Source organism: Triturus cristatus, chromosome 12, assembly GCF_964204655.1.
Source record: "Triturus cristatus chromosome 12, aTriCri1.1, whole genome shotgun sequence".
Taxonomy (NCBI): domain Eukaryota; kingdom Metazoa; phylum Chordata; class Amphibia; order Caudata; family Salamandridae; genus Triturus; species Triturus cristatus.
In genome coordinates, this window is record NC_140595.1 from 605,628,452 (window position 1) to 605,656,108 (window position 27,657).

At 48.3% G+C, this 27,657-nt stretch overlaps 1 protein-coding gene across 2 annotated transcripts in view; it reads right to left on the reverse strand.

The window, feature by feature from the left end:
* Positions 1-27,657, reverse strand: part of TANGO6 (transport and golgi organization 6 homolog) — a 753,370-nt gene that overhangs the window by 699,073 nt on the left and 26,640 nt on the right. For both annotated transcript variants that reach the window (XM_085637713.1, XM_085637712.1), the window contains exon 2: positions 19,601-20,253. In XM_085637713.1, coding sequence (XP_085493839.1) covers positions 19,601-20,253 — 653 coding nt within the window. The remainder of the gene's footprint in view (positions 1-19,600; positions 20,254-27,657) is intronic.

A 27,657-nucleotide genomic window follows, 5' to 3' on the forward strand; every position in this document is an offset into this window, starting at 1 on the left:
GGTATTGTACAGGAATTCAATATATTCATGTATAGAATCTCCTCAGTTCTCCGAACTTGACGCTCTGCGGTTGCCACTTCCTTAAAAGCGGGAAACCTGCCCAGGAAGCAAGTACCAGTCCAGGATGCAGCCTACTGTATGTCGACAGCTTCAGGGGGATGTTGAACTTTGATACCGAGCACGGAGCACTCGGGTAGGGTGGGGGCTACTAGTTTGGAGCAGAAGGCCTCGCAGACCTGCCTTCAGACTGCTATACACTAAAATTGCAGAGCTATGGTCAATTTAACAAAGAGGCCTACATATTGAACAGAAGGGCCTACACAGGGGTTTTATGCTGGCTGAGTGGTAAGGATGTCTCAGGATAATTATATAGCAACACAGGACCCGCTGGTCAATTTAATACGGCCTACAAATGCGGCTGGCAGGGCAAGGACAAGGGTCTCATACTTCAGGTGTGGACAGAACGGGCCAGGGGCCCCCTGTGATACAAAATCTACCCTCCTTCAAGGCTGTGGCAATGTAATAGACCATTGTGGGCAGAAGGAAGAGGCAATGGTAGTACAACCATACATGCCAACAGACCCGATTCAGCCAGGAAACGTCCAATGTTTTTACAATGGAACAGACAAGCCAGGAGGGAGGGAGTAGGGGTCTGCACATGTAAACAGAGGGCTGGGGGCAAGGGGGCAGGGCAGGAGCAGCAAGATAGCCATGGAGGACAGGCAGGATGGGCACTAGAAGCAAGACACAACATGAAGAGCAACAGTGAGACTGTGATGGCATACACACAGACCATGGAGGGAAGGTGGGAGGGGGTCAGGGGCAGCTAACTGACCACACAGGGAAGGTGGGAGGGGCCATGGCAGCACAGAAGACCATGCATGGCAAGTGGGAGGGTTAGTGGCAGCACAATGGCTATGATGGGCAAGAAGGAGGGTGCAGGGGCATGCACAAAGGACGATGGAGGATAGAAGGGAGGGTCAGGACCTGTGCACAGACAAGAAAGTTCAGGGGAAGGGGCCTCACAACAGACCACACAGGGCAGGCAGGAGGAGCAGTTGCAGCACAACAGACCAGGGAGGGCAGAAGGGTGTGGCAGTACAATGGACCATGTAGGACAGGAGGAAGAAGATAGAGGCATGGCATGTGGACAGGCAGGGTGGAGGTGGCAGGGACAGGTTACAGTCATCTGACAATGCTAGGCAGGTGGGAGGGGAGTGGCAGCTCAACAGAACACTCAGAGTAGATAGGAGTGGCAGGTCCATGGGACATGGTGGGCAAAAAGGATGGAGCAGGGGCATGCACAAAGACATCGGAGGGCAGGGGGAAGAAGAATAGGGGCAGCAAGCTAAGCACAGAGTTTAAGCAGGAGGTCAATGATGGGGCATAGAATTGGGCAATGGAGGGCAGGAGGAGTGGACTGGTACATCATACTAAATTGAGGGCAGTGGCAGCACATCAGACCATGCATGGCAGGAGGGAGGAGGCTAGTCCATGGATTCACACAACAGAGGATAGGGAGGAGGGGGATGGGGCAGCAAGCTAACTGTTCAGAGAAGGCGGGTATTAGAAACTTTATTGTTTTTAAAACATTTTGTCTGTGCAAACTACTTAAAATATGAACAAGTATGCAGCATAATCTCACTTTTATTCAGGAAGAAGAAGACGTTAGTGACTGTGACTCCGGGCTCACTTGGCAAAAACACCCCCTGACCCTCCACCCCCTATCGCAAAATGTAATGCCCGTGAAAAGGGTAGGTGAACACAGTGTTATATAGAACATAGTCCTGAGAGCACGATTGAAAATGAAAACTAGATATAGTGTATGGTATAAACTATGCACCAAAAAGTGTGATATAAGATGAACCAGGCGTGAAATATAATATGCAATACATTGTGCGCAATGACAGATTCATTGGAGAGCGCGAGATAGCACAGGCACTAGCGCGTGCTATGCGATATGCGCCTTGGAGTGTAATATGCACAGGGCAGTGTTGTGTAACCTAACTAGTCTCTAAAGTTGTAATATAAAATATGTGCTGGGGAGTGTAACGTTGCATATGCACTGTGACAAAGATATGGATCCCAAATTGTAATATGTATGGCATAGCACTGTGCGTTATAACATAGGCATCGAGGAAGGCACGTTAGATGGGGCAATATAACCCGTGCGAAGACAAGTGTGGCATTACATTTTCACGGGGTGGTGTTACAGTGCACATGGGCTAGAGAGTGTCATAGCATATGCACTAGCTAGTGGAATACAATACAGAGGTGTGTGGCACTCGGCAGGCAATGGTGGGTGTAACACAGCATTGGGCTCTGTCAGGAGCGCGCTGTGACTCGCAAGTGATGTTCGTCCCCTTTCCAGAGAGTAAAATAAAAAGTATTACACATCCGGCAGTGGATGTGTGTTTTATTAACTGTGAGGGGGGTTTCTTGCATAGTTTTGGTCGAATTTTTGTCGAATCCCCTTTGAATGGCTTGGTGTGCATGTGTATTAAATGTGCCCGTCAATAGCTACCCATGTTTGTATAAATAAACGACAAGGGTGTCTACCGGGATTAGGCACGGTAGAGCATCAGACATGTCAGAGCTTCACTAGTGGTGTAAATACATTCCACGTGGATTAATTGCATGCATAGTCGCCTTTTAATGAATATCACGCAAATCGTCATGGTGATAGGTACGTACGGTTTGTCCAGCATGTCCTAGGTGTGTCTATAAATATATATTTTTTAAAAATAATAAAAAACAGTGGCCGGCCCTGGGGATTGGGGTCAAAAAAATATAATTAGGAGACAGGCCCTGGGGGATGGGGTCATCAGGGCCAATAAATTAGAATAAGAAGGGGAACCACACAGCCCCCCTTCTTAAAAAAATAAAATAAATAAAAGACTGGCATCGTGCCGGAGGCCATGCCCCCTCCATGCAGCACTCTGCAAACGCGCCCCCAACAGGCATCTCCAGTATGCGCCAGGGAGCTGCGCTGCAGACAGGTGTTCTGAGGCCAAGCCCCTTTTTACACCTCTCTGCAACGCAGCTCTGTGGCGCTTACTGGAGGTACCTAGTGGTCTAGTGTGACCCTAGGGACCCTTAGGATTCAAGGGGGCTTAATCTCTCAACTTAGAACAGCCACAGGGCGCGTTTACACAGTGGTGAAGGGAGGGGACGGGGCCTGAGGTGACGTGTGCAAACACGCACCATGGCACGTTTTAAATTGGGGATATAATTTCCCTTCAATACTGAGGGCCCCTGGGGGCTAACTAGCCCACCAAGTGCTTCCAGTAAGCGCCACTGAGCTGCATTGCAGAGAGGTGGTCCAGGCCGTGCCACTTTTTACACCTCTCTGCAACGCAGCTCTGTGGCACTTACTGGAGGTACCTAGTGGGCTAGTTGGACCCTAGGGACCCTCAGGACTCAAATGAACTTAATCTCCCAACTAAAAACGGACACAGGGCGTGTTTACACAATGGTGAAAGGAGGGGACGGGGCCTGAGTTAACGTGTGCAAAAACGCCCTGTGGCCTGTTTTAAGAGGTAGTTTTAATCCCCATGCCCTATTATATACTAGGGGCTTATAGAGGAGGTAAGGCTAATCACAGGGGGACCCCAACGCATAATGTTCCCTAGTGTATGTAGGTGTTTTCACTGTATTCTAAGTGTCTTTTAACATAGCACTGGCTCTAGGACTGGTTAGTCAGACTCAGTTACCACCAGTATCCGTCTGAAAAAGTTGAGGGTACAGGATGATTTTGCAACAAGGCTTCTTTCTGCTCTTCTTTTTGTTCTTTCTGCACGTTATCCTTCTTCCTGCACTTATCTTCGTATTTGAGGACTTCTGTTGCTTCTTTCTGCACTTCTTTTGTTTCTTTCTGTGCATTTTTTCTTCACATGTCCTATCTCTGTAGGCATAGTTAGAAATTAGCATTTAAAAAACCTTTGAAATTAACAGAAAAAACCATAGGTTTCAGGCACGTTATAGTTAGGAATTAGCATTTAAAAAACCTCAGAAATTCACTGAAAAAACCATAGGTTTCACGGGTGTTATAGTTAGCTGGACTTTTCACGTGTACAAAACCATTGAAATTCCCCCGTTATAGTTAGTTCAGCTAACTATAACTCGCGCGCCCGCAATGCACTGCTGATGACGTCACATATTACATCACTCATGACATGGTCAGTGACATCACTGATGACATCACTGATGACATCTCAAATTACATCACTGATGACATCATCCAGTGAATGTGTGTGTTTCTCAAAATTAAATATGTTTTATATATGTATATCTCAAGGTCGATGGAAGAATAAATGGGTATATAAGTGTCTAAATGGATGATTTGTTTTTGAAAAATTGATTGTATACTGACTAAGTGTATCTTAGTGAATACATGGCTTAGTGAGTAATGTTTAAATATGTAAATATCTGTATCAGTCTCTCACTTTGTGTAAAAGTGGCTGCATAGGTTGGTGAGTAGCTACATGAGTGTCTATATAGGTTCTTAGTTGGTTTTTTGAGTATCAGTATGAGTGTCTGAGTGTCTGTATGGTTCGGTGGGGGGTATTACGTAGTGCATACGTACATGAATGAGTGACTCACTGTTTGTATGTGTTGAAGACAGCATGTGTGCAGGACTGTATGGGTGGATGAGTGTGTGTATGGGTGTGTTAGTGAGTGAATGACTCTCAATAGTGTCTTTATGAGTAACTACATATGTTTTAAACTAGTATATGTGACTTTTGGTGTATATAAGTGAGTATATGTGAGAGTGAGAGATTGAAAGAGTTCCTGTATGAATAAGTATGTGTTTCTATAAGTGATTGTTTAAAAGACTAAGTATGTGTAAGTTTCCGTAGAAGTAAGTGTGGTGGTGTGTGTATAACTGTATATGCAAGTAAATGTATGTTTGATTCTTTATTAGCATGAGTGACTATGTGTGTGAGTAACTCTATGGATGAGTGGCATTGTGTAACAGGATGTATAGGTGTATGAGTACATATGATGAGTGAGTACATGTATGAGTGACTGTATAGGACTGTTGGTGAATGAGTGGATGTGTATGTGGATCTTAGAATTACTGAAGAGGTTGTTGTAACTGGTATTGATATGTCCATTGTTTTGAAAATTTTAGTCTCTATTTTTGAATGTGTGTATCAAAGGTTATATTAGGGTGAGAGGAGGTCTGCCACTCTATCACAAGGATGATGTCATCAGTGATGTCATCCGTGATGTCATTTGAGATGTCATCAGTGATGTCATCAGTGATGTCACTGACCATGTCATGAGTGATGTAATATGTGACGTCATCAGCAGTGCATTGCGGGCGCGCGAGTTATAGTTAGCTGAACTAACTATAACGGGGGAATTTCAATGGTTTTGTACACGTGAAAAGTCCAGCTAACTATAACACCCGTGAAACCTATGGTTTTTTCAGTGAATATATATATATATATATATATATATATATATATATATATATATATATATATATATATATATATATATATATATATATATATATATATATATATATATATATATAAATCATTTATTCATTATCTCTAGGTATACATGCCTCATCTGTTCAGGTGAGAAATAAAATAAAATAGTTTGATATTTATATATTTCTTTTAAATGTCAAACTATTTTCATTTATTTAACAGTAATTCCTATGGGGTATTCTTTTAATTCCTTGCCTTTTTTTTTCTATGATTGGCCATGTGTGGTGCTTAACTTACTCCAAGGCTGGGCTGGACTATGTGTAGGCTTGTTTTGACACTGTTAGGGCTGTAGTTACTTCAGAAGTGGAGTTTGTGGATTTCAATGGCCTTACTCTTTTTGTGTGTTTATTTTGTACTCTTACCAAAGCCCTCAATACATTTCCATTAATCCCACTCATTTTTAAGAATCCCTGCCACTGGAGCAGAGATCTCCACACAGAAAAGGCAGGAGAGGTGGAAGCAGAGGTCTCCGGAAGTAGGTTTGTAAATTTAATTTTGTAGTACGCGTAGTACTACCGTAGTACTACAAAATACATTTTGATTCAATTTCCTATTGTCTCCGAAGAGTTGGAAGAGAAACGTTCCTCTATTAATGCAGTAGTAATGCACAGTCCTTTACGATATTTTGTGACAAATGCCACAGTCCTTAGTAGAGTGGGTTTTGGGAAGACAAAAAAAAGACATCATCAGAGTCAGGATGATGAGGGCAAGCATAGTGACAGAGAAACGAGGAGGGAGAAAAACACTCCAACGAAAAAAATGCAAATATTATTCAGAACTAACAGGAAAAAAGCTGAAAAAATAGCAAACATTCTCAGACACCAAGAAAAGAACTCTGGTAAAATTTAGCAGTTAATCAAATGCAGCTGAAATGTAGGCGGATGGTGTTCAAGATTATTTTTTACGGAATGAAAAACAAATGGCCTAACTGACTCTGCTAGCCATGATGGGATACTACAGCAGCCGAGATTCTTAAAAGGGCATGGCCAGTTTAACACGGTTCCAGTTTAGGTGTAAAAATGTACAGCTTTCATTTTTCATTTCATGATAATGCAGTGGCGTTTTCAGTCAAATGTATTAGGATATACCAATCTTCTTCCTCAAGTGGTCCGACCCAACTCTCCCATTGGCTCCTGAGCCGATCTAGTGTTGTTGGTTAGGGAGTGATAAATACGTGAAATTTCCCCACTTCCCAGGTTCCTCATCATAGTCTGCGCCTCTGGAGGACTATATTCCGGTAGCGTTGTGTCATACGGCATGTGTGAGTGGAGGGTGTGGCGTAGCTGTAAGTATCTGTAGAATTGTGATGGATGTAGGGAGTGTCTGGTTTGCAGCTACTGGAAGGTGCATATGTGTTCGCCAGTCCATACGTCCCCAAGTTGGGAGGTCCCATGCCCGGAATCCTTTTAACGCGCTAACCTCCCTAAGCCGAATGTGTCCCATTACATCGCATACAAATACCACGCGTGCCATTACAGCGCGGGTATTACTATGCGATGTCAATGACAACGACATGCCATTACATCGCAAAATTTTACCATGACTATGCCTTTACCACGTATGCCATTACAACGCAAAGGCATGCGTGGTAAAGCTATACTCATGGTAAAAGTTTGCAAGGTAAGTGACAATACCCTACACACTAATTTAGTACCCCTGCACAACCCTACCCGACCCCCAGTCCTCTCCTTACAATAACATTACACTACCCTGCACAACCCCCCCCGACACTACCCTAATCCCTAAATCACTAACCCCAGCACAACCCTCCCTCTATCCCCAGCCCAGTCCCTAAACTGAAACACTACCCTGCACGACCCCCCCGACACTACACTAAAAAACTACACTACACAAACACCACAACACTATCCTAAACCCTAAAACACTACCCCCAGCACGACCCTGCCCCTACCCCCAGTCCGGTCCCTACACTAAAACACAATCCTGCACGACCCCCAGCCACTACCCTAAAACACTACAACACTACTTTGACACTACCCTAAACACAACAAAAGTAACCCCCACCCCAAGCGCAATCCCCCTTACCTCACTCTCCTTGTGGTTCCTCTCTCCTGCTTCCAGCGTAGTCTGAGGGGCGGCGCACGTCGTTGTGAGGAAACAGCCTCAGTTTCCTCACAACAATGTGGATAGCCATTATATCGCATGTGTTGTAAAAGCACATGCGATGTAATGGTATGCGTAGTAATGGCTACGCATGTTGTAACGCATGCGATGTAATGGTATTGCGTGGTAAAATCCGCATTGAAATAGCTGTTTCCCCGCCTAAGCCACGTGCCAAGCCAGAGTGGTGTGCATTGGGTCAATTTGTTTATCCAGTGGGTGTGGCGCAAGGAGGCCAACCAGGCCAAAAGAACGGCCTGTGTCACTAGAGGTAGAGTTCTAGGTATGGGCCCCCCATACATCATCGTTTGGATTCTAGGTAGGTCCAATTTGCTCAATTTGAGTCTGTATGCCGGGTCAGGCCATCCCCCCTTAAACCAATCATGCAATACGAGTAGGGGGGGGGGGGGGGTCGCCAGGTAATATAAGTATAAGTTAGTCAACCCCATGCCCCCATCAAAGGGTGGGATTCGGCATCGGGCCAAGGCTATACGAGGTCTCCGACCGCCCCAGAGGAATTTAGTGGTTAGGCTATCTAGTTCTCTGAACCAGGCCCTTGGAAAACAAAAGGGGGTGTTTTGAATGACATAGATGAATCTAGGGAGGATCATCATTTTAAACAGGGTGATTCAGTGGTAGCTTCTGCCACTTGCAGAGTTCTTCCGTAGCTCTCTTCACCAGTGGGGTTATGTTGAGGGACCAGGCGAGATATGGGAGCATTGCGATCCAAATCCCCCAGTATTTAAAGGACTGCCGCCTGATGGGTATTGTGGATTGCCAATCGAAGCAATCTCTAATTAAATGTAGAGGGACCAAGACCGATTTGTTCGGGTTAAGTCGCTGACCTGAGGCCCGTCAGAAGGAGTGCATCGCCCAGAGACAATAGGGACCAGATTGGGCCGGCTCCGCAAGGAAGAGTAAGACGTCGTCTGCGTATAACGCGATTTTGTCTTCTTCCGATTTGGGCCATTTCCAGCCCTGAATTCGGTTGTCCGACAGAATGAGGCTTGCTAGGGGTTCCATCGCTAAGGCAACAAGCATGTACAATGCAATAGGTCTCGCATTTGCAAAAGTTAGGGTTATTGGCATTGTAAATGACAAACCTTTTATTTATGTGTTGGTTTTGAAAATAGATAAATGCCATTGTCATTTACAATGCCAATAGCGTAATCTCTCGCAAATGCGAGACCTATTGCATTTGCAATGCACTAGGTCTCGTATTTACACGAGCTTGAGCTATTGACATTGCAAATAACAATGCGTTTTATTTATGTTTCAAAAACCAAAACATAAATAAAAGGCATTGTTATTTACAATGCCAATAGCTGAAACTCGCGTAAATGCGAGACCGGTTGCGTTGCAAATGCGAAGTATTAGGTGAACTGAAAATTGAAAATAGCCTGGGGGCGGGTCGGGCATCTGGCAGGACTAGATAAAAAAGGAAAGGAAGCTGCTTTGTGGGTAAGTATTACATACTCCCCGTGTGCGCTACCCCCCCATAACAGTTTCTAGGGAAGTATCATGAAGGAGGGGCGGGGGAGTTCACAAATGCAGCGTTTTACACCTCCACCATGCATCTAATCAAAGCCTGCTCCCAATAAACCCCACATTGAGCCGAATGCGACAGCACTCGGTAAAATAATACAATGATCATTCTGCAGCAAGGTTTAAGACAGCAGATTTCGCAGTTGTTGTGAGTAAGTCAGGCTGTGTTTAAGAACAGGGAGCTCCACGCTCACCTGGTATTTGGAAGCCACATATGGTACTGTGTTTTTAACCCCTTCACCGCGGCACGAATTTTGCCGCGGCGCTGGGGGGGTTCGGGGTGAGCGCGGCGCCGCCATGCTCGTGACGGAACCACTCCGTCATGAGCCACAGGCGCGCTGTGCTCATGACGGAGTGGTTCCGTCATGACTGCGCCCACTAGCATTATTCGCCCGCAAAGGCGGGGAATCAGGGCAGCGTGGGCGGAACGGCCGCAGCATGATGGAACCACTCCGTCATGAGCACACGGCGCCCGTGGCTCATGACGGAGTGGTTCCGTCATGAGCAGGCAAGGGGTTAACATGCATGGCAAAGTGTAAACAGCGCGATGTCACCTTGTCGCCCTCTGAACGGGAAGCTAGCCAGCAGCAGTCATTTATAAAATGCAGCCAGCAAGACAATAACATTTCTATCTACCAGAATCAAGACAAAAAAAGCTTGGACCTACAATTGGTCTTGTGTTGCTTGCCGTACACGAGTGCTGGGGCGGCGGGAGGGGGCTTAAGGGAAGAGAGGCACCCCGAGTGGCCGAATAATAAAGATGAGCCTAAGTTGTCAGTGGCCTCGCAGGCTGACAGTGTCCGATTTCACAGCGCTCACGCTCTCTTCTTCGACCTGTGAATGGTTTGTGCAAAGCAGCCTTGAGAAACTGCTGGTAACCCCCGCCGCTTTCTTCTGGCCACATATGTTAAGAGAGGTTGGCGAAATGGACAGTGTTGCACAACTAACACTAAACCAAAGTTCACTTTTACCCAGTGCGTGGCGTGAAAAGCACAACAGCAGTTAGAGCCTGGAAGGTCTCAGCTTGAGCAATGGCAGGGGTGCGAGGGGGGCAGAAACAAACCGATAGGGAAGGGAGGTCTGGCGGGGAATGTATCTGAAGAATGGGTGAGGGGAGGGACAGTCACGGCACAAAGTGAGACAGCTGGGATCCAGGAAGGCGCGTTAGAAGACAGTACTGAAAGAGCCGCAGCCGGAAACTGCACCACCAATCAAACGAGTACCCTTAAATGTTGCAACTGCACCCCCAATGAGACATTCATGCCCCCTCACGGGTTTGTTATTCTGAGACAGATATATATTGAGCTTCTCTAAATTTGAACACCACTCAACCCTCACCCACACCCGAAGTCCCCAGACAGATTTTCTGTATCCTGGGGTCGATAAAATGAGTACCATCATGTTCCGAGGTTGGTAAAATGCGCACCTCGAACCCCAAGTACTATGACTGTGGCCCCCCCACATCTCATGAGTGTCGCTACTCCTCACCCTACTCCTTGCACCGACATACCAACGCTATGACCTGTACTTCCAGGGTCAACATGTGCACTTCCGCCATCCCACACTCTCCGTTGACAGGTAGTTGGTTCGAACCCAAGGTTTGTGGAGCTCAGAGTAGTGTCACCCTGCAAAGTGGTACCTGGAAGCCACCAGTACCCAGGGGCGGCAGTGAAGATGGGGGCGTGGGGGGGGGGATCAATAGGGACAGGGAAATGTTTGAAGGTTCCTCTGTTTTCCCTGTCATGTTTATCCCAGGACACCTCTTCCATGTACTTATGAAGTATCTGGTCCAAGCCAGACTCCTACCCGCCTGTGCACACATGTTGCTGCTATTCTAGGAAAACGATTCAGTGTTCGATTTGAAGAAAAACAACTTAGAAGAAAGCAGCCCTTTCGTAAATGGCTGCAGCAGCCTGGGCTGTAAGAGACAGCCTTTTCATTTTTGCCACCAAAGAAGAACACAAGATATTTATGTTTGTTTTAAATTAAAAAATAAATAACGTAAATTAAAAAAAATCACAGTCAGGGACCCGTCTTAGTGGTGGAGTTCTTGCAGACCCTACACTCCCAAGCCTCAACATCAGGCATCCCAGAATGCCCTGCGATGAAGAGTAAGCAAACAGCAAGCTTTACAAAGGGGCTGTGTTCTATCACACCACACCGCATGCTTCTGGGGGTGCGGGTGGCGCCCGCTTGTAAGAGGAGAGGTACTTTCACTCCTCCACGAAGGTTAAGCTGCCCCACGTCTGTGGTGAGTAAGCGCAGTCTGGGGCATGGAGCCTTGCTTTTCCCTTTACAAATGTCGGTGTGCAGGTGACATCAAGAATAAACAAGAAGAGCCGGGAGGCATTTCTTCTCTCCAGGCTGGAGTAGCTAGGAGACCGGGGCACCGGCCATGCAGGCCTCTTGCAGCAGGCTTCCCGTTGGCAAATGCCACAGGGCGCCGGAAAGGTCAGAGCAAAAGTGCGAAGAGCGTGGAATCCAGAGCATGGGACGTCGGCTTCCTTTCATCTCCAGCACTCCTCCTCCTCCCGGCAGACGTTGAGAGGGAGAGCCCGGCGGGGACGGGGTGGCTGCTTTGTTTTGTTTAATTAGGCATTCTGCACACATTAGCAGTGGCATATGAAGCAAAGCGGGAGAGATGTTAGCGCATGAACACTGAAAGGGGGGTCGGGCTGCTAATACAGCCGGCCTCACATGCATTCAAACACACGGCTTAGACAAGCAAGACACGCCCTTGGGACAACGAGTTTACAGCGTGTCTTGCTCACGCTGCCTGCACGCGTCAGTTGGCTCTCTAATTGGTTGACAAGGTCCACCAATCACAAAGCTGATTTGGTAGTTGCCAACCAATCAGAGAGCCGACTGGCCCGTGCAGCCAGCGTGAGCAAGACACTCCGTAGACTCGCTAGCTCATGAGCGTGTCAAAAAAAGCCACAGGGCGGTAACAAAAAACGCTGCAAACAAATCAGAACACAACATTTTAAATAAATATCCACGTTGCCAATTGAAAGCATGGGCGGTAACAGAAGTCCCTCTACAGAAAATACCTTTACCCCAATAAATCTCGCCACGCGAGCAGTGCTTGTGTTCTGCAACGCTAGGCGAGACCTAAAAAGGAGGGGTGAAAGGGGGCATCCCTGCCTCGTTCCTCTTCTAATGGGGAATGCCTTCGACAGTGTCCCGATAACGAGCACTCGTGCTTGGGGTCAAGAGTAGAGGACCTTCACCAGGTTGCGAAAGCATAAGCCAAAGCCCATCTCGGCCAGCACGTCGTCCAGATTCCGCCAATCCACAAGTTGAAGGCTTTCTCGAAACCAATGAGAAGTAGGTGCCAGATAGTGAGTCAATAACTGGTGGTTTGCAGGGCCAGGTGGAGACGTCGGAGACAGTGTCTAGTCCCCCGCATTGGCATGAACCCACATTGATCGGGGTGGATCAATTTGGTGAGGTAGAGCCTCAGCCGTTGGGCCAGGACTGCGGCAAATATTTTAACATATGTATTTATGAGAAAGATTGGGCAGTAGTCAGCACAGTTGGACGCAGGCGGTAGTGCTTTAGGGAGAACAACAATGGTGGCGACATCTGTTTCGGTGGGAAAGGAGCCCTTCTCGAGGGTTCAGCAAATAGATCGGAGAGGTGCGGGACAAGCATCTCCAAGTATGCAGCGTAGTACTCCTGTGGGAGACCGTCGGGGCCTGGGGTTTTACCCGGCGAGGTGCGCACTATGGCATCATTGATCTCACGGGTAATGGGGAGGTCTATATCGGCAGACTCAGCCGCGCTAAGGCGTGGGAGATGGAGATGACCAGAGTCGAGCAGCTCTGGGAGTGAAGTTTCGAGGCGTTGCGCTAAGTATAGCTCACGGTAGTAGGAGGCAAAGGTCTGGGCCATTGCTAGGGGGGGGGGGGGGGGGGGGGGGGGGGGGGGGGAACGATGGGTAAGGCCGTCTGGGTCTTTAATCTAGGAATTATGCGGTTAACCATGGGATATGTAGCTAGTCTATGTAGGATCTTCCTGTTCTTGTCCCCCCAACCGTACACTCTAGCTATAGAGGATCTCCATAAGAGCTTGGCAGCATCCAAGGAAAGTTGTTTAATTTCGCCTCTAAGGTGTATAAGTTGTCTCTCCTGAGACTCATCTCCGTCTTCAGGAGGGCTTTTTTCGAGAAGGAGCACCTGAGCCTCTCGCAGGGTGATCTGGTTAGTCTGAGTCTGAAGCTTAAGCTTAAGTTGGCCCTTGGCAAAGCCACGGATGGTGGCTTTGCTTGCCTGCCATAGGGTGCCCGGGGATGGAACAGAATCAGTATTGGTGAGGAAGTACTGCTGAAGCTCTGCCCCAAACGCTACTTTAACTCTTTATCCAGGAGGAACCATGCGTTCTACCTCCAAGGTGGGCGATTCGAGTTAGGGGTTTCCCCAATGTTCAGATGTATAGGTGAGTGGTCCGAGATGCCCCTAGGAAGGATAGTGACGTCTCTAAACGCTTGACAGTCGATAGGGGGGACAAATATGATGTCTATACGTGCATGGGTGCCGTGTGCGGCTGACGTGTGAGTAAAGTGTCTACTTTGGGGATGCCAAATTTTCCAAGCGTCGAACAGGCCCAGGGAGTCCACCAAGTTCGCCAAGTATTTGGCATGCGTGGCTCTTACAGCGGAGGGTGTGCTTGCAGTGTTAAGGCGGGGATTTAGAACCATGTGGCACTCGCCTCCAACTATTGCTGCACCCAGAGGTAGGGGCATGATGAGATTGGTGGTGTGTTCCAAGGTCTTTGTGAGCATTGATGGAGGTGAGTATATGGAGACTGGGTTCAGAGGTTTCCTCCCAACATACCACTCAGAGCTACAAAACCTCCCTGGGGATCGTTAGTGGCCTGCGTGAGCACAAACGGGAGATTGCGCCGCATGAGGATTGCTACCCCCGAGAGCCCCGGGTAAACCCTGAGTGCCAAACTCTATCATAGACATACCTCACTAGAAAGGGGCAGTGGCTACCCATAAGATGAGTCTCTTGGAGTAGGAGCATTTCAGATGCCTGGCGTTGGACGTAGCGTAGGACTGCCGTTCGTTTAACCCTGTCGAGGAGCTTGTTGACGTTCCAAGATAGTATACGAAGGGAGAGTCCGCTACTGTCTGTGCACGTCATGGTGGGTGCAAGTGGGATCACAGGTCTCCAAGACCCAAGTTGGCTGTGCGAGTGACTGGGGTCTGGTTTGAGTGCAAGACAGCAACCATGACTGTAGATTGCAAGCGGTATGTGGGACTATCATATTGTACAGTAAGAAGGCTGGTGTGACAACGTGATAAAACAACAACATCAGGACAACGGTCCCAACCCCCCTCCCCCCACCCTATACTTCAAGAACAGAAGCATCTGTCGTCCCATTTAGGCAAAGTAAGAACCAAACTAAAACATTCGGGTTGGATTGTGTGGAGGACCCCTCCTTACATAAGGATACTCATTGTCTCGGCAGAGAGATCAGTAGATTATAGCAAGAACCTTGCCATGAAGCATTTGATGGTAAAGTAGCAAAATCGTAGCCCTGGTTAGGTCCATCACTTCAGGAACACCGGGCTGCGGGAGAGCTCGGAATCAGCAGAGGCAATGTCGAGGCCTTCTGGTGAGGTGTCTCAATTCAATGCGGCTCGTGGAATTGGACAGCCATGGGGAGTGAGAGGTGCCCGGGAGTGAGAGGTGTCCAGGAGTGCGCGGTCTATAGGGCGCTGCTTGGAGTCAGTGGGGGAGCCTGATCTGGTTCGGTGAGTCCCACGCCTTCTGTGAGACTATGTGTGTCTTCCCTGTGGTTTGGGCGCTCCCCTACAGGCATCACAGACCTGGGCCTCTTGGCGTGGATCTGAAGTGAGCATCTTGAGGGGCCGCTCCTCGGTCAGCCAAGTCCAGGCCGCCTCAGGGGATTCGAAGAAGTGGGTTTTGTTCTAAAACACCACACGGAGACGGGCTGGGAAGAGTAACCTATACTGGAGATTTAGGGCTTGCAGTTTTTGCTTCACCTCGGTGAAAGAGCACCTCTGGGTCTGTACCTCCCGCGTGTAGTCTGGGAAGATCAGTATGTGGTGACCCTGGAAGGCCAGAGTCTTGCGGCTACGGGCCCCACTCAGGATGGAGTCTCTGTCCTTGAAATTAAGTATTCTGGCAATGATAGGCCTGTGTGGTGCTCCGGGTGGATGCTTGGGAGCCAAGGAGCGGTGAGCATGCTCTACAGCAAACCAGACGGACAGGTTGTCTTCCGGCATCCAGGATCTGATGCAGCGTTCAATGAAGTCCCCCATATGCCCTTGTTCCACGTCTCTGGGAACCCCACCAAGCGGAGGTTATTACGTCGCGACCTGTTTTTAGCGTCCTCTGCCCTTCTGTGCAGGTCTTTTGTGTGTGTCTGCAGGCGAGCCACTTGCTCTTTTAATTGGGTGACGTCATCTTCAACCGTTGAAATGCGGGACTCAGTTTCTGTGATGCGGGCCATCGTGTTGCGGAAGTCCTGCCAAAGGAGGGACATATCCACCCGGACCTGGCCAATCTTGGCCTCAACTGAAGCCTGTGAGGCACTGATCACTTGGAGGATAGTGTTGAGCTCTGTGACAGACGTGGCAGATTTCTCGATGGGCCCGGACGTCGACCGGTTCGTTGGTTGTGTATTGGTCCATTTTAGTCTGCGTTGGTGGAGGTTTAGGCCTCCGGTCTTTCCACATGGCTACCATCGACATGGAAATTCTTAACCGGGAGGACTCGGAGGTGTGGCCCGGGCCTGGCAGGGGCCAGGAGCTAGGCCCAGTTCCAGTGCGGCTTCGGCACGGCTGGTGGCTCGGGGCAGATAATGTTTCTCCACTGTCCGACCAGGGGTCTCTATCCCAGCACCCCCAGTCGTTGTCTGCAGTGGGGGAGGGAGCAGAAGGCAGCATTGGACTATCCGAGGCAAGCGGTCAGCGTGCATGGACCAGCCCGTAAGCTAGTGGGCCACTCTCGGTGTCACCACCCCTCCAGGAAGGGGCCAGTGCCTCGCCCCCCAGCCCCAGGTCGGCCCGCCAGTCAGGGCCAGCGAGGGAAGAACAAGAAGAAGAAGGGGGGAACCAGGCCCAACTCCAGCCCAGCCGAGGAGGTAGACCCGCGGGGCAGCGCGACGGCCCACAACGGGCCGCTGGTCGTTGGCTTCACCGTCACTAGAACCTGCCAGTGATTGTCAGGTAAGGAGACCTGTTCCAGAGCAAAGGCTGCGCAGGCACAAGTCTCTCTAAGGGGTTATTTCTGGCCTGGCCCAATGATGCAGGAGGGGGACCCAGGGTTATGGGCCGCCGTCACCCCAGTAGGCCACAGGTATATAGGCGGGAGTCAGGATCAAGCTCAGGTATCCAGGGCCACCCCGTCACACCAGCCTCGTCAGGGCCCGAGCTCACCTTGTTCTTCGTGGTCCAGCTGGGTCCAAGGAGCGGCTCACGCCGGGTCGTCAGTACGGCGCAGGGAAGTTGCAATCCGCGGCACGCAAGGCTACGCCAGACCACTCCCACAATCTGGGCAGCCATACACAAGCGTATTTTAGCGGGCTCGGGCCCGTCCACGAGGCAAGAGCCCGGCCCAGGAGGTCCCAACTACCCCAAGGCCTCGTTAGTCACCTCGCCTATCCCTGGCCCGCGCATGCAGAGGGTGATACCTGCGTGATGTTTGGAGGTGGAGGGCCGGGGTCCAGGTGGTGAGCCAGGCCTCCGGCGCAGCGCTGAGGCTCAAGCACAAAGCTCAGAGGATGACACATCGAGGGCTGTCCGGAATGGCACCACGGGCCGGGAGAGTCTCTTCAGTGCGGCCGGAGGACAGCCCCTGGGATCCGGTCCGCCCCAGCAGTCCGGTCGCAGGCGGGTCCCCGGCACTCCCACTCCGCCGCAACCAAGCTCCATTCGAGCGGATGCAGCCTGCCGCCAGGTCACAGGTTGAGGTCCTCAGCACAGCGGAGCAGCCGCAGGGACCTTCGGCAGTCCGGAAGCCACCACCACTTATCCCCGCTCTCAGTCTCATGGGGTCGGGAGGCTTGGATCACATGCAGTGAGCCCGCAGCATTCATCAAATTTGGGCGTCTGTGGCACTGGGCGGCAGCTGAACCGCCATTTTGCATGGAAACACGAGCTCTTCTTCCTCACCATGGGCCGCCTGCAGCCATCCAGCGGCTCCGCCTCGCGCCTGGACAGTGTACGCTACACCAGCGGGATGGGAACCTGTATCAGGCAAGTTGTAAATTAGGCCGATGGCGAATGATGCTTGGGTGGATGACAGAGAGGTCCGGAGAACTCTTAGAGTGCGACCGCCATCTTGACGCACCAAGCCACGCCCCCTAATTTGACAAATTAAATTTGTTAAAATAGAAAGAAAAGAAAACAAAGTGTTGCCTGATATGGGAATGTTTTATGGTTCCATTATATTTACATTTGAACACCTGATTTTGTTAAAAAGGTATTCTGGGATCCCACACATTATACCTTTTATAAATTCAGAAAGAATCCCATGATGAAAAGTGTTGGATCTTGGCCCATTTTTCACGTTCACCCCAGATTTTTGCATTCCTTTGCTGAACCTGTTTTTGTTGGCTTTTAGTACTTTGCACACTTTACTCCTGCTAATCAGTGATAAAACGCTTGTGCTCCCCTTCTATACATGGTAACATTGGTATACACCGGATTGGTACATTTATTTTACTTTTAAGTCCCTAGTATATGGTACTATATGTACCCAGGGCATGTAATGTAAATACTACAAGAGGGCTGCAGCACTCATTGTCCAATCCACTAAAATAGCACTGTAAAGTAGTTTTAAACTGCCATTTTGAGTTTGCAAAATAAACATTTTGTCAGACCTAAATGTTTCTTTTTAAAACTTACAAGTCTCCCTTAAGATAGGCTTTAAAGTAGCACCAGTCAGATGCATGTTAATTAAAAAGTAGGACATGGGTTACCTGTTCCAACAGTGAAAAGGTCATAAAGTCGTTTTTTACCGTAGCAAGGCTAATTCTTCCATAGACTGACACTGGGTTACCTTATTACAATTAATGAGTGATAACTTCAGTTTGAGAGCAGATACAGAAATATTTCTTCCCATCATTTGAAATGTAATTTAAAATCCTATTTAATGGTAAAGTCAGGTTTAAGTTATTATTCTGAAAATGACACTTTTAGAAAGCTGGCATTTTCCTGCTTAAATCAAATGTGCCTTTCTGCCAGTGTCACATGATTGTTAATAGTTCTCCTGTGGTGTTATGTGTACTTCTTCCAGATAGGGGACAAAGGGGCCTAGGGTGTGGGGAAGCGTGTTTTTCTCATGAGTGGAATGGTTCGAGGGAGGATTTTACTCAGCCCTTCTTGAGCTTCAAAGGGTAGCCAAAGGGCTCTGCCCACCTCCTTCCTGGTTGTGAAGCTGCCTGCTCTGTTACTGGCAAATGCGGCTCATACCTGGGCCTGCCTGCCTGCCCTTTGTTACCCTAGACAGTTTGGAGCCAGACCCTGGGAAAGGGGAAGAACTGGTAGAACCAGTTATGTGGTAGACAAAGAGAGGAACCCGCACACATAGACTGGCACTGGGTATAAAAGTGGCGCCCTCAGAACCTCTCATCAAAACACTGCTGGAACTGTAGTGGATTCGGAAGAAGGGCTGCCAAGCTGTCTGAAGAACGAAGACTGGACCAGCTTGCCTTAAACCCAGGATCCTCAGAAGAAGACCTTCTACCTGGAAGTGGACTGATCCTTTAAAACAAAAGTTTCCCTACACCAAAATAGGCAGGTGTGTAGAAAAGAACAGCGCAAAAGAGGAGACCACCTAGTCACGGAGGTGAGGGAACACTCGCAAAGATCAGTGGAGGACGTGTTTTTCTTTTAGTTACTGTAAAAGTGTTTACATGGGACCAACGTAAGATTTTGTGAAACCTCAGAAGGTACAAAATGATGACGTTCAAGTGGTTTGTTCATTTGCCCCAGCACTGCATTGTTTACACTAGTTATCTATGGAAAAGCTGTACAAGCAAACTAACTGGCTACACACCCAGCAGCACCTTGAAATATACCATAAGAAGCCAGAGGACAGGAGATCCATGAAACTGTGGGAAATATTGAGCTGGCTGTTAGCTCATCTTACAATTTAAATTGAATATCTACCCTTTGATAGAAAAGTGGAAGCCACCTGCTATTTGGGAAGAACTTTAAACTAATTTTGTTGCTAATTTTATTTCATTATTTATTAAGGGTTTTACTGCTGCTCAGACACCAAGAAGAAATCATGTTAATGTGTGCACTCAACAACAAAAAATAACATAACAGAAGAATATTAGATATCACCCTATAGCTGGATATACATAACATTGCATAAAGCCTAAAATCAGTAAAAAAAAACAACAACAACAACAACAAAACAAAGATGAATTCTGTAAGGATGAAGTACCTTCAGCTCTTGCATTGGCACTGCTGTTTCTGCCTTTGTTTTTGTTGGGCAGAACCCCAGCTGGCAAAGGCCTGCCATGATATCCCCAAGGTGACGTGTCAGCACAAGATTGCCCAGTGAAGGATGGTGTGTCACTTCCAGCAGTGCTGTGCAGCTAATGAAGAGCCTGCGTGTTGGACTAGGCATCCCAGTGCAAGTCACTAGATCCTCAACCACAGCCCCAAATGCAGAGCGGCGCCTCAGCGGAACGCCAATGCCAGGCATGAGATATGCAGAAACACCCAACGTGATGACAAACTGAAGCACAGACTGAACAGTCTTCTGCTGGGAGATACTCAAGGTGTCAGGAGAGAGAGCAGGAGCAGCCTCCGGGGTCTTGAGGTTGGGTTGTGACGGCTGGAAGGAGTTAGTTAACTCAACCATACAATGTTTCAAACACAGGAGCAGCAGTAAGGCTTCAGAGGTGAAAGTCCACGTGACATCTTCAGACTTCTCGAGCCATGTGGCTTGCTTTACCATCTGCTCCCTCACGCGCCTTAGCTCCTTGTATCTGGTATCATTATTAAGTTTTTCCTCAACAGAGGCCAAGTTGTGTTGCAAATTTTTAAGGAGAGCATCTCCCTTTGCTGTGCTAGGCGAAGCGGTGTCCAATTCTAAAGGAGTCAAAGAAACAAGTCATGACTTAGCTTGACATTATATTTTCATCCATAACATTGCAACACAGCTTTTTTTTCCCCATAACAGAGCATTGCAATGGTTTGATGTTAGTGACCTACCAAGGTTCATAACTCTCAAAGTACATGAACTATATCACATTTATGAGTCCCAAACACAGTGAAAGACCACAGTAACCGCTGATCAACCTTGAACAATGCCTGCCTTTAGCTGACCTGATTAATGGATTCCACTTTGTAATCTTATTTTCAACTTTTGAAATTTTGCTTGGATTTGTAAAGCTAAAAGCTGATCTGTGGCCATATAAATGATTTACATACATTTTAGGGTGGGAACTTGTGCTAGAGGCCAGCAAGGCATGTTTGATACTATGGATGGTCATGGAAAATTTCTCATTTGTACTTCAGCTGAAACAAATAGAAGAGTGTGAACAAGATAAACAGAAAAAAGTAGTGAGGGCATGTTGTTTTTAGGAGTAATATTAAAATATATCCAGATGCTTGTATAGTGCATTTTCACCTATGCCTCAAAGCCCTTGAATATTAACCCCTTCCATGCTCATGACGGAACGATTCCGTCATGAGCATCGGTTGCGCTGTGCTCATGACGGAACCGTTCCGTCATGGCCCCGCCCGCGCTCGAACCCTTCAGCACCGCGGGGAAATCCGCGCAGCGCTGAAGGGGTTAAGAGGAGAGCATGTTTTGAGTCTCTGCAAAACTACAATTTGCCAGTTGTGGGGAGAACCTTTATAAACAGACTAGAAATTGGTTCCAATGAATAGCCTGCTCCATCTGTTTGAGAACAGTTAAGCATCACAACACCACAGAATTAAACTGAGAGGCATACACCTGTTAGCCATAAACGTACGACAATGTCTATCAAAAAATGCCCAAAACGCATAGATGTAAGATTAGGTAAAACGCACAAAGCAACATTTTTCCCACTTAATAGAAAACATATTCACTTGTGGAGACAGTGCCACAGTTAAACCACACAAAATATGGGAGGTCCAATGCTCTTTGACAAACTAACTGCATCAATTATGTCTATCTTCATTTTTTGCGGCACACTTCAGAGTGAAGCGTAAATAACTAACACTACCTTGTGGGAATCATATACAATGATTTTAAAATGGAGAGGGAATGCCATATCTGCAATCATTGGATAAAAGAAAAAAAAGGGAAAAATCATAAGGTGAGTCCTGGCCCTTACCGACAGTTAAAGTTTTTAAGTGAAGAATGAAACATTTCCTTGCTATCGTAATGGAAAGTTTCAATTCTATTAAGGACTCAGAGGTGAGGATTTATTTTTCTCCAGTAGCCAAGAAGATTCACTTTTATAAAACTATGTTTTATAAGAGCCACCGGGGAAAAAACACAACATAACTCCAGCCAATCACAGTCCAGCACAGTCCACAAAGCCCTGCTTCACTGTTCTTGCCCCCTCTTTCTTCCTACGACATGCGCTGCTCCAAGTGGTTACATTACTCCTTTTTGGCCGAGTCAGTACCTATGAAAACAAAACTGTGTCAAATACTGCACAAAATTCACATTTAGCAGCATCAGAGTAGCATAACCTACCTAATGCCCTGACGTCGGAGATTTGCTGAGATGACACCAGGCATGGGAGCATTGCTAATTTGTTTGACAGCTCCTTCCTTGACAGATATTGTTGCTTTGCCAGGAAAGAAACGGATTCAGAATGTTATTTACATCCCAGAGCAAAGAGTACCTAGGTACTCGAAATAGCAATAGACGGACACCTCTAAGCAATTTTCTGACCAACGGATGTTCTATCGGAATGTGCCCAGCTGAGATGGCAGATCAGAAGGCATTTAACGACCTGTAAGCTAGTCCTTGCTCCGCAATACATGTGAGGAAGTTGAAGAGGCTGGCAAAATCTGACTCCACGGGATTCACATTCCTCTGCACACAACAAACCCAACTTGACATGCCGACTTATACCTTATAGCAGTCCCATCTGCCCACGCTCTGGAAAGGAGTGATTGAGCTTGTCACGAACGGCCAACAAATTTCCATAGTTCCTTGTAATCCTCCAGGCCATAAGCTACAACATGCCGTGAATCACCAGACAGTGAGCATTCCCCACAGGGTACCATAGATGAGCTGGGCAATGGGTGAGAAGAATTGGAGAATCCCAGGAAAGTTCCACCAGAACTCGAAACCACACCTGAAACCTCCACATCAGAGTCCCCCACCATCGAATACACTATTTGCCTCCACACCTGTGCTGACAAAAAGGGGGAAAGCAAACCCCTGCTCCTTGGACCAGTCCTGTAGACAAGTGTCCATTGCCCCTGCATTTTGGCCTGGCCTCCAGCTGAAGTACCTGGGCAGCTATTGATCCAGTCTGGAGGCAAAACAGGTCCATAGTGAACAGACACCAGTGTCTCACGAGCTTCCCGAAAGACATCGGTTGAAGTTTCTATGCACTTTCATCATGAAGATGTCGAGAGTACCAATCTGTGACTGTATTCATAATCCCAGGCAGATACTCCACCGTCACAGAGATGTTCTTCTCCAGGCAGAATTCCTAGAAGTTCCTGGCAAGGTCTGCAAGAGCTCTAGATCTCGTCTCGCCCAGGTGATTGATATATCACACGAAGCCACATTGTCCATTTTCATATGTAAATTGTAAATTGATACTTGTATAGCGCACTACTCACCCGCAAGGGTCTCAAGGCGCTTGTACAAATACCGCTGTGGAACCCATCCTGGCTTTCCCTGTGAGGTGTCCACTCCTGGGCACCCCCAAGGTGGAGGCCAGGCATCCCTTTAGCGTTGTGGGGGCCGTTGTGAAGATTAAGCAAGCTATTGCCCAGAGTTGCAGAGGGGGACTCCATGATTGGAATAGGCACCGAGGCGAGAATTATCAGGTCCGTGGAATTTTGAGCCCAAGACCCGCCGAGGCGGGGAATTGAACCCTGGTCCCGGGCCAGATCTCTGCATCAGGGTCTGCCGCTCTAACCATTGAGCCACACTTCTCCACATACACCGTGGATTGGACTCTGTCCTTGATCTGGAATTACACCACGAAGGATCCTGCTAGGAGTCCCAGATAGCTGATATGTAGACATCACTCCATAGAAGACCACCGCCTGCCTGTGGAAAAAGCAGCATGCTGAGCTCCCCAGCCTTATCTGCTGGACGGACTCGATAATCAGATCCAAATGGAAAGAAAAATGGCTCATCCATGTCATGCTTCCATGTTGGAGAGCCAGCAGCCCATCTCTTGCTTTACCTCCTGAGTGAGTGGTCCCTTCTGGGAGTCTCTTCCGGAGATGTTGAGCCTTCAACTGTCGAAGAGCCCTGCAATGGAGAGGGCCTGGGAATATGGCTAGTATGGAAGGTGACAGGAGGCTGACCAGACTTTTGTAATTTGACGTAGAGAAGTTTCCTGTTTCTAAAGTTTTGCGTAAATCCTGCCTGATGCTTTTCCACTTCCTGGACGGGAGACAAGAATATCATCCAGAGATGCATGATCCTTGTGATCAGAGATGGTCTATTGCCGGCCTGAGTATCATGGTGAAACACCAAGGCGCGGACGATAGACCAATCGGGAGGGTTGTGAATTTGTAGGTCTGTGGGCCCCAGAAAAACTGTAGGAGTTTTCTTAGTGGAGTATAGATAGGTTTTCCCTTGGGCATTCACCTGGATTGGTTTGCGAGGACACTCTTCCCTCGCTTGGCTCCCTGTTGTCTTGGCGCTCCTGTTGCCGGGTCTGGCATTGCCCCCCCCTGCCAGCAACGAAGGACCGGCCGGGCTTGGCTCCGCCGGGCCAGGAAAACCACAATACCCAGGATCCCCTGGGCCAGGACGCCAGTGCAACACACGCCAGGAGGCGCATAAAGGCCCCGCCTAGTTTCTAGCCCCGCGAGATCGCGCGCGGGATGCGCCGGGAGAAGCCCGGGACAAGGGCGGGGCCGTCTGCGGCCGGAGGAGGCCGGGCTGGGCCACCTCACTTACCATTGTATTCCTGTGATTTGCCGGCACCTGGAGCCGGTCTGTTTTATTGCACTTTAGTACTTTTATTTTCCCTCTTCTTCGCATCAATTGGTGCGATCGTGGGTTGTGTATACATTGCTGCAGCCCTACAATGAATAAATGGAAAACGCCCGGGAGGGTGGTTGGTACCTTGGATACCTTCTTAAAAAGAGCGGAATCTGTCTTAATCCACGAAATAGAGGCCACTGAACGTAGACTCTCACTAGACCCCAGGATACTAGGGGGGGGGGGGAGGGGGGGTCCCTGCCATGTGCGCTGTCACACGCAACTCGGATATTACCTGAAGTGACAGTTTCCACCGTTCGTTCCCGGTCTAGGTCGCCTAGTCCAGTCACAATCAGCTCTGAGCATCACCCGCCGCCCCTACCGAGTTCTTCGTGCACCGCTGCCTTTGTAACAACAAGAGGGGTGAAAGTGGTAGGGAGAAACAATAAAATGCCACAGAAAAACGTCAGAAAGGGGCGCAGTACCACAAAACTAAAACCTCTCTTGCCAACTACCGCTACGAATGGGGTATTTGTCTTTGGCAGCTCAAGTACTGCACCCACTGCTACTACTGATAACCCTTTTAAAGTTTCTATAGACTGTAATCACCCTTTGAGTAGAAGTGACATTTCCTCTGTTTTAAAGGAGCAACTAGCTGTCCTACTTGAGCCGCTCACCAAAAGACTGGACTCTGTTAACAATAGGCTAGCCAGGATTGAGGATGCATTGGCACGCCTACCACAAGAGGGCCAGGTTCACTACCCAAAGGCAGCCACTACCGCTAACACTCTGGCTTCGGTGGGGGACATTCACAAGGACCAGTGTGGCGCTATGGTACAAGCTAAAATACATGAGGTAGATATAGTTGGAAGCACAAGGACCATCCAGCCATTTGGGTCCAGCAATGTTGAGTCTACCTCTAACCAAAGGCCTACAGTGCTAAAGAATAACAGCAACGTTGGTCGTCAATTGAGGCACTCCTATTTTCATCTCCCCCCCGAAGCAACCCCCTATACGATCATCTTGGCGAATGTTCCTCCCCTTCCCCCGGGTACACAAGAACACTGGTCCTCCCTTAAAAACAAGGCCCTACATTATTTGAATAAAATGACAAATATTGGGGACGGTTTATTTGTGGAATTTAAAATGGTTTGACGGACCGAATGGGTTGGGCAATCTGCCAAAACTTTAAAAGGGGACTGTGTAGCACTGAGTTTTAGGTCCCCGGGTCTGGTCCGTCACATTCTAGAGACGGTGAGTTATGAACCAGTTGACGGGGCCTCTATTGGCATATTTCCCCCCTGTTTCTTTTACCAACAGCACCCGCCCCGGAGATACAGGGATGCCTGCATAGCACAACGTAACCATCTTAGGCCAGACTTCTCTATCCAGCTTAATAATCGCTTTGATGCTTTTTCTTCACTTGAAGAAATTGATTGACAGTGGGTGGGCGCCCAAGTGGGAGCATTGATTGGAGGTTCTAGGAGAGGACGAGTGCCATCCACTACCAGCCACTCTAATCCAGTAGATCTTATGATTCAAACCTTGGCTTCCACCACTGTTGTAACAACTCTGGATAGACGCCCTATGGCCCCAGATGTTGCCATTGGGTGCCTGCCCTCTACCTCACAGAAAGAATCTATGATAATTTCCTCATGGAACATAGCGGGTCTAGAATCTAAAGTTGGGTCAGCTGACTGGTCATCCTTTATTAACGGAGTGGATATCTGGGCGTTCCAAGAAACTTGGTCTGTGGACAATGTGTTCCATGTTGGTTACTTGAATTTTTCGAAACCGGAAAACTAGGGTTTAAGGGGGAGGCCGGTAGGAGGCCTAACATGTTGGGTCAGGCAAAACGAGGGGATAACTGCGGATAAGATACCCCTTGACAACCCCGACATCCTCGCCATAAGAGTAAGATCTTCAGGAGGTCTCGATTTACTTCTGTTTAATGTTTATGCTAGAGGTCAACAGGGGGGTAGGAGTTCTCAGGTTATAGCAGCCCTTGAGACCCTCTTAGCAGAGGGTGTCCTTAACACCAACTTGATTATCACTGGAGACTTTAACACATGTTTCTAGCCGCTGGACATTGACGATGGTAGGCTTAGCGAGGAGGTGGATGCCCTTTGGGGTGTGCCACAATTGGACCTCCAACCTATCAAAAAATGGACCGAGGCTGTACTCCAGGTTAAAGGGTTGTGCATGGAATGGGGTCTTAGGGCAGTCAATGGTAGGACGAAGTCTGATGCAATTGGGGCGGCGACCTTTGATAACGGGCGCCACAAAAGTAGGATAGATTACATCCTAGTAAAAGTAGAATTTTGGCACCATGTTTCAGACATGGAAGTACATCCTCGCCCCGAAAGTGACCATAATCCCCTGGTACTTACATTAAATGGTTTGAGCTTTGGCCCCATAGCCACTATGGAGCCTGAGAGCAGCCATAACCACGTAACATTTGGAAATGATCTGAGAAGGGTCCGTTGGGATAAGGTGGCCCTTGACGAAAAGATCGTGTTAGAAATCAGGACATTAGTTTCAGGATCACTGGGGAAAATCAATGATTGCGGTTCGCAGGAGTCACATAACGAGCTCTTTAGTAGTTTGAAAAGGTTCTTGATAAACACCAAGCCGATAAGAGCGAAATGTAAGTTGGAACCCATCTCAAGGTATAACGATCACTGCAGGTCCACACACAAAGCCCTTGTGAAAGCCATCAAATCTAGGAACCACACTACCATCCAACAGTCCAGGGCACATTATAAATCCACTTTAAGAAATGCAAAAAGAGACTGGGATGAGGAGCGATGGAAGGACTTGCTGTTAGCATGCAAAGGGTGGAACATGACCCAGTTCTGGGACTTAATAAAATGGGGGAATGGGCCAAGGTTGATCATCCCGAATAACAATGTGGAACCACACCATTGAGTTGCCTTTTTTGAAGCTCAATATCATCAGGGTATGGAGAGCGAAACGAATGTCCCGCTTATAAGTATAGACACTCCCCTGATGTTTAGTACCAAGGAGGTCGAGGTGGAACTAAGGAACATTCCTAGCGGTAAGGCACCAGGGCCCGACTGCATTCCCCCAGACCTATTCAAACAGAATGGTGACCTCTGGGTTCCTTACATTACGACCCTGATTAATTCACTGGCGGGGGGAACTCCATTTCCAACCTCTTGGTCCGGGGCGGAAATCATCCCGATTTACAAGAAGGGGGATCGTTCCGCTCCGGCCTACTATAGGCCCATTAGCGTTATTGATGCCCTACAAAAAATCACTGCTCGGGTCCTTCTGGGTAGGATTCAAAGCTGGATGACTAAAGAGAACATCCTATCTACCTTACAAGTAGGGTTTCGGGCTCATATGGG